This window comes from Octopus bimaculoides, chromosome 4, assembly GCF_046866305.1.
Source record: "Octopus bimaculoides isolate indiv1 chromosome 4, ASM4686630v1, whole genome shotgun sequence".
Taxonomy (NCBI): Eukaryota; Metazoa; Mollusca; class Cephalopoda; order Octopoda; family Octopodidae; genus Octopus; species Octopus bimaculoides.
This window is the reverse complement of record NC_142931.1, coordinates 132265521-132285450: the sequence shown is the minus strand read 5'-3', so window position 1 is coordinate 132285450 and position 19930 is coordinate 132265521. Positions and strand designations below refer to the sequence as shown.

Below are 19930 nucleotides of genomic sequence, written 5' to 3'. Positions count from 1 at the left end.
CATACCGACACATATCAGATATATCTATAAAATGAGACTTGTGATTTTGAGAAAATTATGTGCGTGCGCGCGCTCCACATTTTTATTTATACATTAAACTCCACGGATATCATAATCTGCACCAACTGAAAGGTATTTAATCTCTTGCTTCAAACATTAAACTGCGGCCATGCTCAGGCACTGCCTTGAAGAGTTTAGTGGAACAAATTGATCCCAGTCTTTATGCTGTTATTTTATAGTCTGGTACTTATTCTATCATTCTCTTACTGTCGAACCATTAACTTATGGGAACGCAAACAAATCAACACCGGTTGTCAAGCGGTGGTGGAGAACAAATTGTATTGTTGGCACTCCGTCGATTACGACGTCGAGGATTCCAGTTGATCCGATCAACGGAACAGCCTGCTCGTGAAATTAACGTGCAAGGGGCTGAGCACTCTACAGACACGTGTACCCTTAACGTAGTTCTCGGGGATATTCAGCGTGACACAGTGTGACAAGGCTGACCCTTTGAATTACAGGCACAACAGAAACAGGAAGTAAGAGTGAGAGAAAGTTGTGGTGGAAGAGTACAGCAGGGTTCGCCACCATCCCCTGCCGGAGCCTCGTGGAGCTTTAGGTGCTTTCGCTCAATAAACACTCACGACGCCCGGCCTGGGAATCGAAACCGCGAGTCCGCTGCCCTAACCACTGGGCTATTGCGCCTCCGGTGGAGAACAAATACACACACAAAGGCATATACGTATAAATACCTAACGACGGATTTCTTTCAGTTCCCGTCTACCAAATCCAATCACAAGGCTTTGGTCGACTCGGGACTATAGTAGAAGACACTTGCACAAGGTGCCACGCATTGGAACCGAACCTGGAACCATGTGGTTGGAAAGCAATCTTCTTACCACCACAGCCTAGAAACTTTCATTTTAAAAATGTCCAGTTTTTTTTTTGGTGGGGGTGGGGTTCAATTATGAGGAAACAAAGTCGTTTTGTGTGATTTATCCGATATTCCTCCTCCCCACCTATTCCGAAAATTTTTTTTTTCACAATAAATTCCGATATAATTGGTATGTACACCGTCTGAAAGATACATGTAGAAATTTTCATTAAAAGAACAACCATTTTTCTGAAAGTTATGAGGAAACAAAGTCGTGGATGTGGGATACCCGTGTTGGCATGCCTTCAGTTTGTAAACTTCATAAAAACTATTCAGATGTATTGTCTGGCAAAGTGAGTTGATCAAAGAACGTGTCTTCAAACTGAAATAAATGCAGCGTGGAAGGTACATATTAGCCATTCCAAAACTCACTTAGACCACCTCCACTCTATGGAGGGTTTCTTCTTAATGTTTTTATGTGTATCTTTCGCCGACTTGCATCAACATTGAAAAAGAAAAGAAAAACACTGAATATTTCTACGAATATCTCGAAGGACTTTACGAATGAAGTCCCTCGAGATATTTATTCTGTACCTAGTTATAGGCACTCCCTTCTCACTCTCGCTGTCGGAAAGACAGTAAACTAGAGATTGGCCCTGTGAAGACCCATAAACAATATTACTGTTCATTAATTATTATATAATTAAGGCGACGAGCTGGCAGAATCGTTAGGACGTCGAGCAAAATGCTTAGCGGCGTTTCGTCTGCCTTTACGTTATGAGTTCAAATGCCGCCGGGGTTGACTTTGCCTTCCAACCTTTCAAAGTCGATGAAATAAGTATCAGCTGAACACTGGGATCGATATGTTCGATTTTACCCCTCCCCTGAAATTACTGGCCGTGTGCCAAAATTTGAAACTTATTAATTATAATAAACACAAATTGGGCGCTGGAATAGCAGAATGGTTAAAACGCAGGAAAAGAATGGTAATGGGTACTGAGTTCATCTTTTCAGGAACGATAAAAAAAGGTACGTATCAAGTTCTGAGGTTGTTATTATCGATAAGTTGCCTCCTCTTAAAATTGTTGGTTTTGTATCGCAATTAAAAACAATTATATGAAATAAATAAGTTTTTTTTTTTAATATTGGGTGCTGTAGAATTTTTTATGTAAATTCTTTGGTAATTTTTTTTTACCATCATTGGATAGCGGTCATGCTGGAGCACAGCATCGAAGGGTTTAATCGAACAAATCAATTCCACTATTTATTTTTTAAATCTGGCATTTATTTTGTTCGTTTTTTGCCGATCCGCTATGTTACGGGGAGGTAAACAAAGCAACACCAGTTGTCAAGCGATGGATGGGTGGACAAAAACATACACACGCAAACATATAAGACGAGTGTTGCGATCAAGGTACCGCGCAATGGAACTGATCCCGAATGCACGTAGTTGCACAGTGAGATCCTTAACTACGTAGCCATGTCTTCTAGATTAAAAAACATATTTATAAACATTTTTCTTCCTTTACTGAGTTTTCAATTTGAACTGATATCAGATATAAGTTGTATTGAATATTAACTGTTTTGTTTGTTTGTTTTTCTCCTTTCCTAATGTTTAATGTAGTTTTGTTGTTTTTTTTCGGAATTCTCTAAGTATGTCGTCAATCTCAGTAGCATTCATCACATATAATAAATCTCTGTCGTCTATCTTAGTAACATTCATCACATAGTTTGATAAATTCAGGAATAAAACGTCTACAAAAATGACCGGTAACAAAATAACATCGGTGACACCTATAGTGTAACACCGTACAAGATGGCGCGTCGGGTGAGTTTGACATTGACATTTTTGATTTCCTTTCTCTTATGTTTAGTTTCCTTTCTGTCTGTGAAAAATATTCGTGTTGACTTATTTATGATTTTGATCTTTGATTTACTTCGTTTTCGTATATTTACTGTAGATATAACGTCTGTAGCAAAGCCAGAGTTAAAGCAGGCGTCGGTAAATAGGACGGTGTCACATTCATGTATGCAAGGGCATAAGTAACTAAACCAAAAAAAAAAAAAAAAGGCCAAATTGGATATCAAAAACGGGTCTTTGGCTTTAATTTGCAAAAGAGTTACGCTATATTATAATCTCTTTATAATGATGGTGCATGATTTTGAAAATTATCAGAAAATCAGACATTCCGTGAGGGGATACGGTCGATTTCTCGTAACATATATTCAGATGAAACTTAAGGCGGCGAGCTGACAGAATCGTTACGGTGTCGGACGAAAAGCTGAATAGCATTTCTTCTAACTTAACGCTCTGAGTTCAGACGCCGCCGGGGTCGATAAAATAAGTACCATATCAGCACTGCAGGTTGATGTAATCGACTTAACTCATCGCCCGAAATTGCTGGCCTTGTGTCGAAATTCAAAACCCATATGTAGATGAGACTGGCGAAGGTAAAGAATACGCACACCCGGTGTTTTTAAGGTTTTGGGGTTAGGGTTACGCCAAAAACGGGTGGTGTGCGTATTCTTTACTTCCGGTCCTCAAACTTTTATCTTGCGGCCCGTTTGATATTTTCTTGAAATGGGTTTATTTAAACAAACATTTTAAAAATTTTCTACTATAGGCACAAGGCCTGAAATTTTGGGGGAAAGGGGTCCAGTCGTTTAGATCGACCCCAGTACGCAACTGGTACTTAATTTATCGATCCCGAAAGGCAAAGTCGACTTCAGCGGAATTTGAACTCAGAACGTAAAAGTGGACGAAATGCCTCTAAGCATTTTGCCCAGTGTTGTAACGACTCTGCCTGCTCGCCGCCTTCTTCATAATAATAATAATAATTTCAAATTTTGGCACAAGGCCTGCAATTTTGAGGCAGGAGGCATGTCAATTACATTGAACCCAGTGCACAGCTGATATTTATTTTATTGACTCTGAACGGATAAAAAGATAGAATTTCAACTGAAAACTTAAACAACCAAAAGAATTGCCACTAAGCATTTTGGTCCTACATACTAACAATCCTGCCCGCTTTACCGCCCAATAATGATGATAATAATCCTTTCTTATTTCTTTATTGCTCACAAGGGGCTAAGCATAGAGGACAGACAAAGGTACTGAGTCGATTAGATCGACCCCTGTGCGTAACTGGTATTTAATTTATCGACCCCAAAAGGATGAAAGGCAAAGTTGACCTCGGCGGAATTTGAACTCAGAATGTAATGGCAGACGAAATACTGCTAAACATTTCGCCCGGCTTACTAGCGTTTCTGCCATCTCGCCACCTTAGTAATAATAATAATAATAATCCTTTCTGCTATAGGCATAAGGTCAGAAATTTTGGCAGAGAGGTTTAGCTGATCACGTTGACCCCAGTGTTTAACTGACACTTATTACATCAATCCTGAAAAGGATAAAAGGCAATGAATTAAAAAGTATGTATATATGTGAACTCTGATCCATGCAGTCATAGAAAAACAGACGTTAAAATAGTGATGATGATTACTTGTCAAAAGTGACAACTTATAACAGTCGTATTGTAAGAGTGCGAAGGATAGAATATTGGCTTACAGCACACTCACTAATCGTGAGAATACACTCACCTTACAAATGAAGGCGGTGAGCTGGCAGAAACGTTAGCACGTCGGCAAAATGCTTGGCGGTATTTCGTCTGCCGCTACGTTCTGAGTTCAAATTCCGCCGAGGTCGACTTTGCCTTTCATCCTTTCGGGGTCGATTGAATAAGTACCAGTTACGCACTGGGGTCGATATAATCGACTTAATCCATTTGTCTGTCCTTGTTTGTCCCCTCTATGTTTAGCCCCTTGTGGACAGTAAAGAAATAACACTCACCTTACAAATGTACTTGTTTATTTATCTAACCCTTTTGTCAGTATAAAATTGACTGTCGATAATAGAAAGGTACTCTGAAATCTCTGGCCACTGTTTGGATATGTTGAATTTGTGAAGTTGTTGATGTTGTTCAATATGGTGTTTTGTTTCTCTTCTTACTTTTGAAGGTGTTGAGACTTGGATCAATGGGCTTCCCTGTTTACTTCGCTGCCGTTGGCCCTGAAGACACCAAAGATATTAAAATAATGACAATAGCTGATGTAAGTATGACACGTACTGACCTCCCTTACCCCATAAAGCTCAAATGGACCCCATTCCTATTGAAGTAAATGTGTCAGGGCTGCTATTACACACAAACATGGTTTTATGGTTAAGACACTTGCTTCACAGTTATATGATTCTAGGTTCAATCTCACTGTGAGTCACTTTGGGTCTCAGTGTCTCCTGTCATAGCCTCACATTAACCAATGCAGTCTTCATAGAATTTGGTATATGAAAACTGTACAGAACCTTGTTGCTTTGTACACACACACATATATCTTCTGTTACTGTATTGATTGTTTCTGTCAATCATTTTTTATCCCAAACAGTGGGACTGAACCTAAGGCCACATGATTTGCAAACAAGCTTCTTAACCACACAGCCATCCCTGTTCACTGTACCTCACCATAATTTCAAGCAGCTCTGCCCCTCATTTCTCTTACCAATCTCTAACTATGTAATAAACTCTGTACATGAATCATATTACTTTATTTATTTGTTCTTCCTATTGTGACTTTTGCATTGTGATTTTCTTCCATCTTCAGCTGCCAATATATGAACCGGCTCCAAAGAAGTATGTCTATCAGTTTGTACCTTCTGAACGAAATGTTTTGCAGAAAGGAATCGGAAGTGTACGCAGGTTCTTTGCTGGATATCAAGAATCAATGAAGGTATGGAAGATGATTCTTTGTCTTTTGTCATCTTCGTCATCACCGTTATCAATAATTCCATCGTTAAAGCATGCGGTGGTTGTGAAGTTAACTCTTTAGCATTTAGATCAACCATATCCAGCCCAGATATTCTTCTTGCTTTATGTTCAAACTGACCAGATCCTGTCTATCACACCTACCCTACAATGTCATTCTGAAAATAAAACATGACGTGGTCAAAATATCGAAGCTACAAGATAATGCATGATTAATTCAAAACAATGTGAATAAATAAGCACTGCATTTGACGGAGTATTCTGAATGCTAAAGGGGTAACTCTTCAGCTATATCCAGCCAAAATATTCTACCTGTTTTATGTTCAAACTGACAAGATCCTGCCTCTCATGCTTATCCTACAATGACATTCTAAAAATAAGCAATCTTATCATTGAAATCTCAAAGCTACGTGATAATACATTATTGGCTGACCAAAGCCTTGTAAGTGGATTTGGTAGACGGAAACTGAAAGAAGCCCGTCGTATATATCATCATCGTTTAACGTCCGCATTCCATGCTAGCATGGGTTGGACGATTTGACTGAGGACTGGTGAAACCGGATGGCAACACCAGGCTCCAGTCTGATTTGGCAGAGTTTCTACAGCTGGATGCCCTTCCTAACGCCAACCACTCAGAGACTGTAGTGGGTGCTTTTACGTGTCACCCACACGAAGGCCAGTCAGGCGATACTGGCAACGGCCACGCTCGAAAATGGTGTCTTTTATGTGCCATCCGTACAAGAGCCAGTCCAGTGTGTGTGTCTGTGTTTGTGACCCCCAATATCGCTTGACAACCGATGCTGTAGAAACTATGTCAAATCAGATTGGAACCAGGTGCTGCTTACCAGTTTTCAGTCAAACTGTCCAACCCATGTTAGCATGGAAAACGGACGTTAAATGAAGATGATGATGATAATGTTGACTCACCTGGAGTTAAATAGCAGCAACAACAATAACATAGAGCCTTTTTGTTATTTACAGAATTTCTCAGAGAAAGTGTCATATAAATGGGAAGTTTCCAAGGCCCACACTTTAGGTGAGTATTACCTTACACTCAGACCTTAATTTCAATGAGTAATATGCTACACTCAACCCCTCAATTAGTTTTACCTTGAGACAGTCATACTTTTAACTGATACGCATCAGGACGTTTGTGTTTTTTTAGATAAACATCATAGGCCCAGGTGTGGCCGTGTGGTAAGAAGTTTGCTTCCCATCCACATGGTTACAGCTTCAGTACCACTATGTGGCCCCTTTTGGGCAAGTGTCTTCTGCTTTAGCCCTGGGCTGACCAATCCTTGTGAATGGATTTAGTTGACATAAAACTGAAAAGATGTCCATTGTATATATATATATATATATATATATATATATATATATATATATAGCGTCTAGTAGCACAATCTGTATCACGTCCTCACGTTGTTGTTTTTTGTTGTTGTTTTTTTGTCTTTTTCCCTTTTTGAACTTATATATATATATATATATATATATATATATATATATGTGTGTGTGTGTGAGAGAAAGAGAGAGAAATAAAGAGATTTCGGATGAAACAACTGAAAGAGATTTTCTTAAGTACAAACAACACTGTTTCACTTACCAACCAAGACACTGCTCTATACCCTGATGGACAGTGAAATATCAATGTCTGTATTGACTAACCACGTGGCTTAATGGTTAGGGTATTTAGCTCATGATCGTAATGTCGTGAGTTCATTTCTTGGTGGCATGTTGTGTCCTTGAGCAAGACACTTCATTTCATATCATGCTAGTCCACTCAGCTGGCAAAAATTTATTTCAAAACCTGTATTTCAAAGGGCAAGCCTTATCACATTCTGTGTCACACTGAATCTCTTTGAGGACTTCATTAAGGGGTTATGCATGTCTGTGGAGTACTCAACCACTTCTATGTTAATTTCATGAGCAGGCTGTTCTGTTGATTGGATCAACTGGAACTCTCATCACCATAACTGATGGATGCCAGTTTTTGTTTTTTTTCTGTCAGTGTGTGTGGTTTGTGAAAGCTGTTGAGGCAATATGGAAGTGGTCTTGTTGTGCATAGGATGTTGAATGGGAAAGGAGGAGTGGTGTGTTGAGTGTGTAATGTTGAGTGGAGATAGACTGAGTTTGGTGTTTTGGACGTGTAATGTTGAGTGTGGTGTTTTGGAAGTGTAATCTTGAGTAGAAACTAGTTGAGTATGGTGTTTTAGATGTATAATGTTGAGTGGAGACTGGTCGAGTGTGGTATTTTGGAATTGTAATCTTGAGTAGAAACTACTTGAGTATTAAGGCAGCAAGCTGGCAGAAATGCTTAGTGGTATTTCGTCTACCATTACGTTCTGAGTTCAAATTTCGCCGAGGTCAATTTTGCCTTTCATCCTTTCGGAGTCGATAAATTAAGTACCAGTTACGCACTGTCTGTCCTTGTTTGTCCCCTCTATGTTTAGCCCCTTGTGGGCAATAATGAAATAAGAAACCAGTTGAGTATGGTGTTTTGGATGTATAATGTTGAGCAGAAACTAATTGAGTATGACGTTTTGGAATTGTAATCTTGAGTAGAAACTGGTTGAGTGTGGTGTTTTAGGTGTGTAATATTGAGTGGAAACACAAGTTTTGTGTGACATGTTAGGTGTGCATTGTTGAGTGGAGTGTGTTGAATATGAAATGTTGAGAAGAAACACAGGTTAAGTGTGAACTGAAATAGATGGCTATCCATTTACAACTGCATTGTCATTTCCATTACAGGTCTTATTGATTATATCCAAAATGATCCAAATGTACTGGCCCGAGCTGGAGTAATCACAGTGGCTGGTCTAGGTGGCATTGTAGCTGGTTACAGAGGTAAACCCCAATTTTTTTTTTGCTTCGTTTATGTTTATTGAGTGTTATATATTTCTCATAATTTCACAATATTTACAGAGAGAGTTATTTCTTGAAGAGGGTCAACTTATCAGCCATGATATAAGGATTTCATGTCTTCTCACTAGCACTGCACTGTGTCCAAGGCCCAGATACTTTCTACAGCCCAGTCCACCTCGCTGCATGGTAGAGACCTGACTGTGTAGTCGGTAATTAGCTGTACAGTCATCATCCTTCAGGCAGGGAGTGGATTTAGAGTGTCCCCTCTGGCACACCTCACCGCTCTACAACATCCTTCATCTATCGGAAATTTCTTTCCATGTCTGTAAGTTTTTCATTCTAGGTACAAGTGTGGATGTGTGGTTAAGAAGCTTGCTTCCCAACCATGTGGTCTCAGGTTCAGTCCCATTGCACAATACCTTTGGCTGGCGTCTTCTACTCTTGCCCCAGGCCAACCAAGTCCTTGTGAGTGAATTTGGAAGATGGAAACTGAAAGAATGTCATCATCATCATCATTTAACATCCGCTTTCCATGCTGGCATGGATTAGGTTCAAATTCCGCTAAAGTCGACTTTGCCTTTCATCCTTTCATGGATTAGGTAGTTTGATTGGAACTGGTAAGCCGGAGAACTGCACCAGGTTCCTGTCTGATTTGGCATGGTTTCTACATCTAGCAGAAACAAGTCATATTTTGAGATCTCTTTTTCCTGTTCACATCACCATACCTGTGTGTGTGTGTGTGTGTACCCTTGTATTGACATCATGGTTGCAAAAGAACATCAATCATATAAGTGATGTTCTTGATTTCCAGTCTTCTGTAAAGAAAAATGTCTGACCATGAGAAAATATTACCTTGCTTGGAAACAGGTGAAGCTTGACGAGAGGAAGGACAACCAGTCATAGAAAAATCTGCTTTAACAAGTTCTGTCTGATCCATGCAAGTATGGAAAAGTAGGCGTTAAATGATAATATTGTTCGTTAATCGTTATCTTTTTCCAAGACTCTTTGGATCATTTTCAACCAAGTCTGTTTTCAACACTGTACTTTTTCATTACTCACATGTCAGTGGCACATAAAAAGCACCATACGAGCATGGTCGATGCTAGTGCACCTGACTGGCTCCCATGCTGGTGGCATGTAAAAAGCACCATGCAAGCATGGTCGATGCCAGTGCCACCTGACTGGTTCCTGTGCTGGTGGCACGTAAAAAGCAACCACTACACTCTCAGGCATCAAGCTGTAGAAACCTTGCCAGATCAGATTGGTGTCTGGTGCAACCTCCTGGCTTGCCAGTTCTCAGTCAAACCGTCCAACCCATGCCAGCATGGAAAGTGGACGTTAAATGATGATGGAAACAGTTTAAAGTTGATGGTTTCATCAAAATGCAGTGCTAAGACTCTACAGAAGTAAAGAGTGAAGAAACAAGGTGACTGAAAAAGACCAATGGCATTGCCATTCCTCCTCTGATTAAACTATTTAAAAATCATATATTTAAAAAGTCTTTATAAATACACAACTCATTACCATTTCAAATGTGCTGGAGGCATCTTTCATACCACAATCTGGTTAGGTGGTGCTATGAGCTGGTTTGGTGTATTTACACCAATTTGTGTTCAGCAAGAAATTTTTTCCATGACGAAACAGTGAATGGCTTTCTTACAGGTCTGAATATGCCACAAGCATATTTGAACTGGTAACAAGTTTGTATTTATATACATCACTGCTTAGTGTTAACACATGTTTTTTAAAATCTTTCTACTTTAAACTCTTAGTGGTTTTTTTCTTTAATTTTCAGGAGGTAGAATGAAGAAAGTGGCATACAGTTCCATAGCCATAGTGTCTGCAGCCTCACTCTGCTACCCAAAACAGGCAGCTAATGTCACCTATTCTGCATATGATGGAGTTGTTTCTCAAAGCTGCAAACTGTGGAAATTCTTAACGGCACCACCATGTATGTATAACTTTGCAATCTTAACCGTACTGAATATATTATTGGCTGTTGTCTAAATTAATTAACTCTTAAGTAGAACAATGAAAAGACTCATGTGTTAAACAGAAACTGAAAGAAGACTGTCATGTGTATATATATATGTGTATATATATGTGTGTGTGCAAGCATACATGTGTTGGTGTGTTTGTTTAACATTATTCAAGTAGAGCAGCTGCTACTGTTGGAAACTCAGAGTAACCCTGCAGTATACAAGTTGTTCACTAAAAAACAAAGTGTGACCCACAGATTTATCTTATACTTATACTTTGTCTCTGCCTAACCAAGGTCCTTACTGTTCAATATGCATTGATCAATTGTATGGAATACAATATGACCACCTGGCTATATTGCCCTCTTTCCACGGTCAGTCTATTTTTTGTCTGCCCATAAACTCTACTGCAGGTGGACTCAATCAGAGTGCTATAAGAACTGCAACTTTTACAAGTTCTTCTGCACTTATTGATTGTTGGTTCTGTATATCCTAGCATCGTGTAACATCAACAGCTGTCGAAATGGTTGTGTTTCAAATAGATTTAAATCTCCTTTGTTGTCCCTGCAGCTGTATCTCCACCTGAACCTGTCAAAGAAACAGCAGTGAAAGAAGAAAAAGCTCCTGCACAGAAATCAAACGGGAAAAATGTTGTGGTAAGTCATCCTTTAAAATTCTTTGCTTGTTTACATGGAATCATTTTCTTAAATACCCCAGCTTCCAGATAGGTTTATGCATAAAGTTCTTAGCCTAAGTAATCTTCGGCTAAGATCATAGTAATACAGGGGCAGTATCAACAATATAAATGGTTGTTTACACATAGTCAGAAGTTGATTTCAGTTCTGTGGCACTGCAATACCCCATGTCAAGTATCTTCTACTACAACCCTGGGCAAACCAAAATATCATGAGTGGATTTGGTAGATGGAAACTGAAGAAAGCCTGTTGTGTAAGTTTCTCATTGCATTGACATAACGTGGTAGCTGTGAATGAGTGTCACTCTGGTGTCCTTTGTTTCCAATCTTTTGTGAAATCATATCTGATCATGCAGAAAGTATTACCTTCTGTCCAACCCAGGTAAGCATGGAAAATCATCATCATTGAACATCCATTTTCCTTGCTGACACGGGTTGCTCAGTTTAACTGAAGCTGGTAAGGTCACCAGCCTCCATTGTCTGTTCTGGCATGGTTTCTACAGCCTGATGCCCTTCCTAATGCCAGCTATCCACTTAATGTACTGGGTGCATTTTGTGATGGCACCAGCACCAGCATCAATTCTGCTATGGTGCATGAGCCTTTTTGAGTGCAGCACAATGCCAGTGCTGATATGTTACTTAGTAATATTAATTATTATTTTGAATTATCTTGTTATCTTTATGAAAGTCCTTATCTTTATAAAGTCTGGTGCCCTACATAACATTTTTTTTTTCTTCATGTGCCTACAGGTGTTGCCAACCACAGACCTCCACTTTCTTCTATCCTATACACTGCTTAGCAAGTCCATCAAATATCTTCTATCCCAGTTTTCCCTCTCTTCTTTTCAGTTTCCCAATTGTCACCAAGTGTTCATGGCCGTCTTCTTACATGGTGTCCAATGAACTTAGCCTGTTGCCTCTTTCTAGTGGTTTCTGCTCATCTAAGGGCCTAGACATTTGTCTCCCTCTATATAGGATATTTTCAGCTGTCATCTAAGGAACCACATCTCTGCAACATTGATAAGATTTTGCAGTTGTTGTCAGTCACAGAATTATACACAAGGGTTCTCTACCCTTACAACACTTTCCTTCACTCTTATTGCTAGCTCTTTATTTAATAATTTGTTTGATCTCACCAAAAGCAACTTTAACTTCTTCAATTGTTGATTTAATTTCTGTGATGCATAAATGCAATAGAAGTTTATGTTTTGCAGTCAGCAAAATTCATACTATTTCATTCCTTATGACTGAAACTTGTGTGCTTGTGATTATATTGTAACTTCAGTTATTTTATGATGAAGTATTGCACACTTCTGAGTTTTATTCCAGCAGTTTTTTTAATACATTTTTTACTGTTTTTAGTCTTTTAAAAGGTTGGTTTTGTGTCCTAGATGTAACTGTTATCTATGTTCTCAGAGTCAAGTTTAAGCTATCAATTCCAAGAGGGTCACTTGCTTTTAGCCCATCACCAGCCCTGTATCCATGGCCAAACAGATCTTCATTGGGTTGGACCATTGAGACACAAATGAATGGAATGTGTAGGGCATTGCCACTGTGTATTGAATGCTTCATTCAGATATAATGTTCAGTATTTGTGAAAAAAATGAATGGGAAATCTTGGACCAGAGTCCTATTATCCGGGTCAAACCTGTCATTAGTTCTTATTAATTGTTGGTGTAGAAAGAGCTCCCTTTCTGTCAAGGTCATCAGAAAGGCATTCCCCACCACGTGGCTTTGTTGTTTGACCACAAGGAATTGCACACGAGAACTAAACATGCAAAACAGATGTTACGTTTTTATCCACTGCATGACTGCCATGCCTTGTCTGTGAAATACATGTAAGATTTGAATGATTGTAAAGAAAGTGTTTTATTATTTGTGAAGTTATGTTTGTTTTATTCAACATCAGGTCAACCTCACCAAGACAGATTCTGCAAAAATTAAACCGGTTGAGAAAGATTTTGGACAAAGTTCAGAAGAAGATAAAGACTTGTACACAACTCGAGGTTAACCAAGACATTTTGTAATTATCTACATTTAATATTTATTTTCCACAAATTGTCTTAAACTAGAAAACTGAGAATACAACCCTCTCTGTATATAAATATATAATGTGAATTGATATGATGGAATTTAATAAAATCTTGTTTTAGAGACCATATAATATCTGAGTTTGTTTTAAATATCAAAGCAGAACAAAACCAGGCATCTCTTGTTCTCTCTGATGACTGGAACATGACAAAATTTAAACATACATTCACCATTTGTAATTTTAAATTGCACATTTTCATATTTACATGATTTTCTTGCGATAACAATTCAACAAATAACTGAAAAGAACACAGAAACACACGTTTTGGGGGAGTCACAACTATAATCTTTTAACTAATTTTTATTTGGTTTTTATACCTGGAGCACTTTCATGTGCTAACACCTAAACAGCGGTCTGAATGAAGGAAAAAAATACCAGGCCCTAAGGTTGTAATGTTGATTTGATATAGTGGAACCCAACAGATACATGTGCAAACACACTTGTACATACAAGGTTATGGCAAAGTTTGACATATTGCTGTGATACTTTTATGATGCTTTGTGTTCAAATAGAAATCTGTTGTCTTTGGATTTATATTTTCATTGGTCACTTCTTGTTTGTGTTCAATTTCTACGGAGGGCATTACTGATTTTGATGGTTTTAAAAAAATAAAATCAATAGTTATTTATTTATTTATTTTTTACTATTGGGGAACAGTTGTTGAAATTCATATATGACTTATTGCTGCAAGTCTTTCTATAGTTAGATGTTGGCCCTGATATCAGCTTGACAGACTGAAGCAACATCTTGTGTAAGTTTGAATTTGTGACCTTAGTAAGTAGTAGTCCAGCACCTTACTCTCGCAAACACAGAGTCATCAGAGAGATATTTAGATGTGTTTATGGTAATGTCACGAGCAAAAGAAAAGAAAAAGGTTATAGAATGTACAGCCCTTTTAGAGGTTATTTTTAAAATATATTTAAAATCTCTCGAAGACAATACACTACTAAATTGTAATGCTATTTTTCATCACAACATTTCACATCTCAAAAATAGTTTGGTTAAAACACTCTTGACTCTTCAGATAGTTTCCAGTCCTAAGCAATTAGTTTCTGTCATGTTCTGTGATTCTATTGTAAGTTTTTAAACAATTCAGGCCAAAAGACTGCTTAGTGATGTTTTTTTTTCGTTTTTTTTTTTCAAAGAAATTTACTTTGAACTATATTTGAAAGTATTAATGAGACATTGTGGTTTTGTGTGCTTTAAATATAGAGATTATACTTTAGAAGTGTAAGCAAATAATGTGTGTGTGTGTGGTTAAGGAGTTTGCTTTCTTACCACATGGTTTTAGGTTCAGTTCTGCTGCATGGCATTCTGAACAACTGTCTTCTACTATAACTATTGGCCCACCAGACTTGTGAGTGAATCTGGTGGACAGAAATGAAAGCAGCCCATCATGATGATGGTGTGTGCATATCTTTGTGTGTATGTTTATGTTTGGGGTCTATGAAAGTCATTTGCTGTGGTGTGGTCATCACTTCCATTAACAAATCACCTGCTAACTTTGGACCTTCAAAAATGTGTGAAGTAGATCACTTATTTGAAAAACGGGTGAGGGTTAGTGACGGCAGGGGTATCTTGCTATAAAACAACGTCTCAATAATGCATTCATCTAACCCATGTTTGTATGGAAAAAATAGACATAAAAAGGAAACAAACGAGATTATAAATATCAGTTATATAGTTATCAGTACTACCACACTGCTAAAGACCGGGATTCTAGATTCTTTTGTCCTAGATAGTAAAGTAAAATAAAAAAAATAATAATAATAAATTGCTAGTGAAAGGTATTGAATACCTGAATCAACTGATTGCTATCAGTTAAGCTGGTTAAGCTACCAATGGTAAGAAGACATTGCTTGTGAGATGTTTCAACCAACTAACTTATAAGTATAATAGGTATGTAGTGATGTACTGAATGCCATATGAAAAGAAGTTTGAAATATTTGTGGAGAAAGGAAACAAAAACACAGAGGTAACTCTCTTAATACTTCTGAAAGAGGAGGGGAAATAATTTTAAAACCAATTTTTCATAAAATTGTGATTCATGCCATAATGAAAAAAAAACAAAAAAACATTTGATCTTAACAAAGTAACAACTATAGATAGGTTTCTATCTTTAAAACCTCAATAGTGAATGTTCTGATCATAGCTAGCCTGAAAAAAAACCTTGGGCTTCATTGAGGTCTAATTAGACTGTCCTCTTGGCTGCTAATTAAGATCATATATGTCCTCAGCATGAAAATTTAATTTTCACTAAAATTACCTGAATTATTTAAATTCTTGCTATTTACCCATTTGAGTTTATTCTCTTTTTGTCTTTAGTAATTATGAATTAATCTTGCTTAGTTTCATAATAAATGGTTGAATTAAAATGCCCTAATGATCTGGTACCCAAGCACCTCAACAGATGATCTTGTAATTGAAATACTATAATCTTATTTTTAAATTAATTGAGGATTAGCAAAGGGAAGAGTATTCAGCTGTAAAACAGTGCTCCATCAATATACATTCGTCTAATTCATGCCAGCTTGGAAAAAGAGACCTCAGCTTTCTGATATATCATGAAACTTTTCTCATCCCAAGTAATTAATTAGCGATCTGGAAAATGCCAAAAAAAAGTTAAATGCTTGTCTTGCTAGAAAATAAATATCTTCTGATTCCATAACATTATTCAGAAAAACAAGAGAATTGCACACGTCACAGAGTCTTGACTGAATTTGAATATCTCTTAAATAAGTTAATATTTTGGACGATCATAGGTTTTGGTATGGCATTGTTATCAGTTCAAGTTGTCCCTTGTGACATGAAAAAAATCATTCAACGGACGGAATCAACTTAATGTATATCTGATCTTGAGAAAGATATCTGGGAAGGAAATAATATAGTGTAATATCGTTTATGTTGCACATGACGTTAATCATTTATCTGTCCACTAACATCAGCATGAGTTTTGAGTGAAGAGAGTGTCGGGAAATAAACAGTCGGTGAATATCTGCAGTTAGTCAGCAAGGGAGATAACTAGCAACAATAACGTCTCTCGATGAGAAGGAGAGATAACAATATGTTGGAGTAAGACAAAAAGGGAGATAATTCTTAACATTTTTTTTAGATGAAAAAAAACAAAAAAAAGGCCAGATTTTGACAACAGGGGAGATAACTAATGACAGCCAATATGTCTGAATTAGACGCGAAACTCGGAAATATGCTAAAATAATAACAATAAACATAAATGATATGATCAATATAGACTGTATCTATAATTATGAATTACAGGCAAAATATCACATCCATTTATCCATAATCTATAGATTCAGGATGACAGGACTGACTGAAATACTGAAATATTAAGCATCCACACCCTTTTCATTATTCCTATCACACACATACACTGTTAATAATTAACAGGTGTTACGGAGTGACTCAAGGGCCAAGAGTTTCATACATTGGAACTTATCAAACTTTGTTGATAAGTATCAATACAAGAAACTCTTGGCTCTAGAGTTTACTCTGTAACTTAAGCCAATTATTAATTTCAAATTCTGGCACAAGGCCAGTAATTTCGGGGGAGGGGATCAGTCGATTACATCGACTCCAGTACTCAACTGGTACTTATTTTATCGAACTCGAAAGGATGAACTGCAAAGTCAACCTCAGTAGAATTTGAACCCAGAATGTAAAGACGGATAAAATGCCGCTATGCATTTTGCCCGGCATGCTAATGATTCTGCCAGCTCACTACCTTACTTCTGCCAATTATCAATAACAAATATATATATATATATATATTCATGTTTTAAGTTCTATTTTCCTGTTTGCATCTCCAAACTTAATATCTGTCTATCTATCTATCTATCTATCTATCTCTACATATATACATACATATATACTTGCATGCATGCATACATATTTCCATACATATATATATATATATATATCATCATCGTCGTTTAACGTCCGCTTTCCATGCTAGCATGAGTTGGACGATTTGACTGAGGACTGGCAAGCCAGAAGGCTACACACATAAGGATGATGATATTATTACCTAGTTTACATCAGTATAATTTAATGTTGGCAGAGATAGGGGTGAGTGTTAATTCATTTTTTTTCTTTATAACAAATATAAAATCTGAGATTTAAGTAAAGAGTATCCATGAGACAAATATTATCTTTGGCAGCTGAATACATACATATAAGCTTTCACCTACATGCACACCTATCTATATTTTGTAGTATTATATATTCTTTTACTGGTTTCAATCATTTGACTTTAGCCATGCTGGAGCATAGCTGATTTTATGCACCAAGTACATGATTAGTACTTATTTTATCAACCTCAAGTGAATGAAAGGTAAAGTAAACCTGGGCAGGATTTGAACACTTAACATAACCAAATACTGCAAAGTGTTTTGTCCAATATTCTAGCCATTCAGCTATACATACTGTATAGTATATACACATATATATATATAATACATACACCAGTCACATATACATATACTCTCACACCCTTATACAAATATATACATAGATATGTACATATAGATATATGTGGACATGTATAAAATATTGTGTGCAGCTATCTCAGTCTCTCTCTCCCTACATATACACACACATGCATGCACACACACACACACACATGTGTGCACACACACACACACACACACACACACACACACACACACACACACACACACACACACGACATTGTTTGGGTTTCAAATATGAACCATGTTTTGATATGATAACATATTCTTGAACGACCAACTGCACAAGCAAAGAATGATGATATCTCATGAATGGATAGAGGACAAGTTTGACAAACATGGAGCAAAATATATATCACATGTGGTGGAATGAAAAAAAACAGCAAGAGGAGTTGATTGTTTAGCTCCAGATCAACTCTGATTGAGTAGACCTACGATGAAAGGCATGACCATTCAGCTATGACCATCCCATCTTTTGGAGGGTAACTAGGATGGCTTTATCTAATATGTGTCCTTTCCTTTTTAAGATGATGGAGAGTGATTTGAGGGAGGGAGATTTAGCAGCTATTTCTATCAGGTCAAACGACTACATAGCCACCCTCGTTAGATCATTGATTGTTGAATACATCAAAGGGGTGTCGCAATGAGTCTTCTCTCCATATTGTTCCAGATTTAAGTTTTATCAAACAGACACATATACTTCAATTCTCTCTCACACACACATACACAGTTATTTGTACATGCATACAGACACAAAGTTGTTTGTGTATGTGTATGTGTCAGGTCGTGGTGAAGTTGTGGTGAGGAGGTTGACAATAGTGACACAACATATCATTGTATCACTGGTGTCACTGAGCTATCTTACACCTCAGCCACTGTCCATCAATGCCACTGACCCCCAACATGCTGTTTCAGTTGTAGTCGTCGAAGTTTTCTCCCTTCACTACCTCTGACTGGTGATAGCGGTTGCGACTGGCAAAATCTTCATTGTCTTCGGTGAGCTGGGATGCAAAGGTTTGGACTGCTGGCGTGTTGGGTGGTACCACATACTGTTCTTTCCCTGACTGACTGCCCCTGTGAAAATACATTGGAAAGAAATAATCAAATCTCATTGTCAGTTTATTGAAAGAAATACAAAATCAGACATAGGGGAAAAACGGAAAACAGAGAATGATATACAAAAAAATAAAGGAAAGGTCTTTTTTTCAATTGCAGAAAAAATGATGTGTGGAAGGTATGATGATTACATAAATATAGACAAGCAATTTATAGGTGTCTTACGTAAGTCTCATAACCCAGATATGTATGTGACTAGGATTGTATAGATTTATTAATCAGCTAGCCTAATGAGTTGGAATAATAGTCATAACTTTCCATAACAGGTCTTGGAAGATAGAGATAAATGAATATGGTTACTGTAGGTTAAACATTAAAGTAGAAAATATGAGCAAGGATGGATGGAGCTTGAGAGGAATGTGTTTCAGAGGTAGAAGTGGAAATGATTTGATAAAGTTTTAAGCACATGGTAAGATACAGAAAAGAAGAGTATTGTTAAATGGGTTTGGATATAGATGTTTATAATGCTATTAGTTTTTGAGTAAAAGCAACTGTTATGATAATGTTTTAGGAGATAAAAACAAGTCATAATTGTAGAAGGTCTGTGAAAGTCATAGGTGTGGCCCCTTCCTGCAGAGCAAACAAAAAAGGTAAAAAATAAAAGAAATTATTGATCAAATATTGTGGAGTGTTGGTGAGGGCATGTTGGCCTAACGAACAGGCAGCGATTTCTTTAAGGTAGTATGTTCTGGTGTGTTTTCACCAGGGTGTAACCCTTTAGCTACTTAGCTAAGATACTTTAGTTTCATTGCCAAATCCACCTGGCTTTAAAGTAGATACTACAAGGTATAATCTGCTAATTTTAGCAGCAACACAACTGTAGAATTGATAGGTATTTCATTGATTTGTAGTCAGTAAATTTCATTATGTCCTCAAGAAAAGCTGCCTAGAAGTATTGTAGCCAAGAGGTTTATCACTCATTAATTTCACACAACAAAATCTAGATATAAGCAGTGCAATTTTAAAAAGGGTCATTTCATTTTTTTTCTTAATTCATAACAGAAAACAA

At 37.3% G+C, this 19930-nt stretch overlaps 2 protein-coding genes across 4 annotated transcripts in view; one reads left to right on the top strand and one right to left on the bottom strand.

Annotated features, from left to right (window-relative positions):
• The first annotated feature begins 306 nt into the window (after window positions 1-306).
• On the top strand, window positions 307-13390 carry LOC106874679 (MICOS complex subunit MIC27). 2 transcript variants are annotated; one of them, XM_089351491.1, is made up of 8 exons: window positions 307-1903; window positions 4892-4984; window positions 5531-5656; window positions 6673-6727; window positions 8440-8535; window positions 10349-10504; window positions 11103-11188; window positions 13136-13390. In XM_089351491.1, the coding sequence occupies exons 2-8, from the start codon at window positions 4910-4912 to the stop codon at window positions 13235-13237; spliced, it is 696 nt and encodes a 231-aa protein (XP_089207617.1). In that variant the 5' UTR covers window positions 307-1903; window positions 4892-4909; the 3' UTR covers window positions 13238-13390. The 2 variants fall into 2 exon arrangements, with proteins under 2 accessions (XP_089207617.1, XP_014777968.1); XM_014922482.3 differs by lacking the exon at window positions 307-1903 and adding an exon at window positions 2601-2702.
• The window catches only part of LOC106874677 (solute carrier family 12 member 8), a 74799-nt gene continuing 68114 nt past the window's right edge, over window positions 13246-19930 (bottom strand). For both annotated transcript variants that reach the window (XM_089351489.1, XM_089351490.1), the window contains exon 14: window positions 13246-18879. In XM_089351489.1, coding sequence (XP_089207615.1) covers window positions 18717-18879 — 163 coding nt within the window. In that variant the 3' untranslated portion in view covers window positions 13246-18716. The remainder of the gene's footprint in view (window positions 18880-19930) is intronic.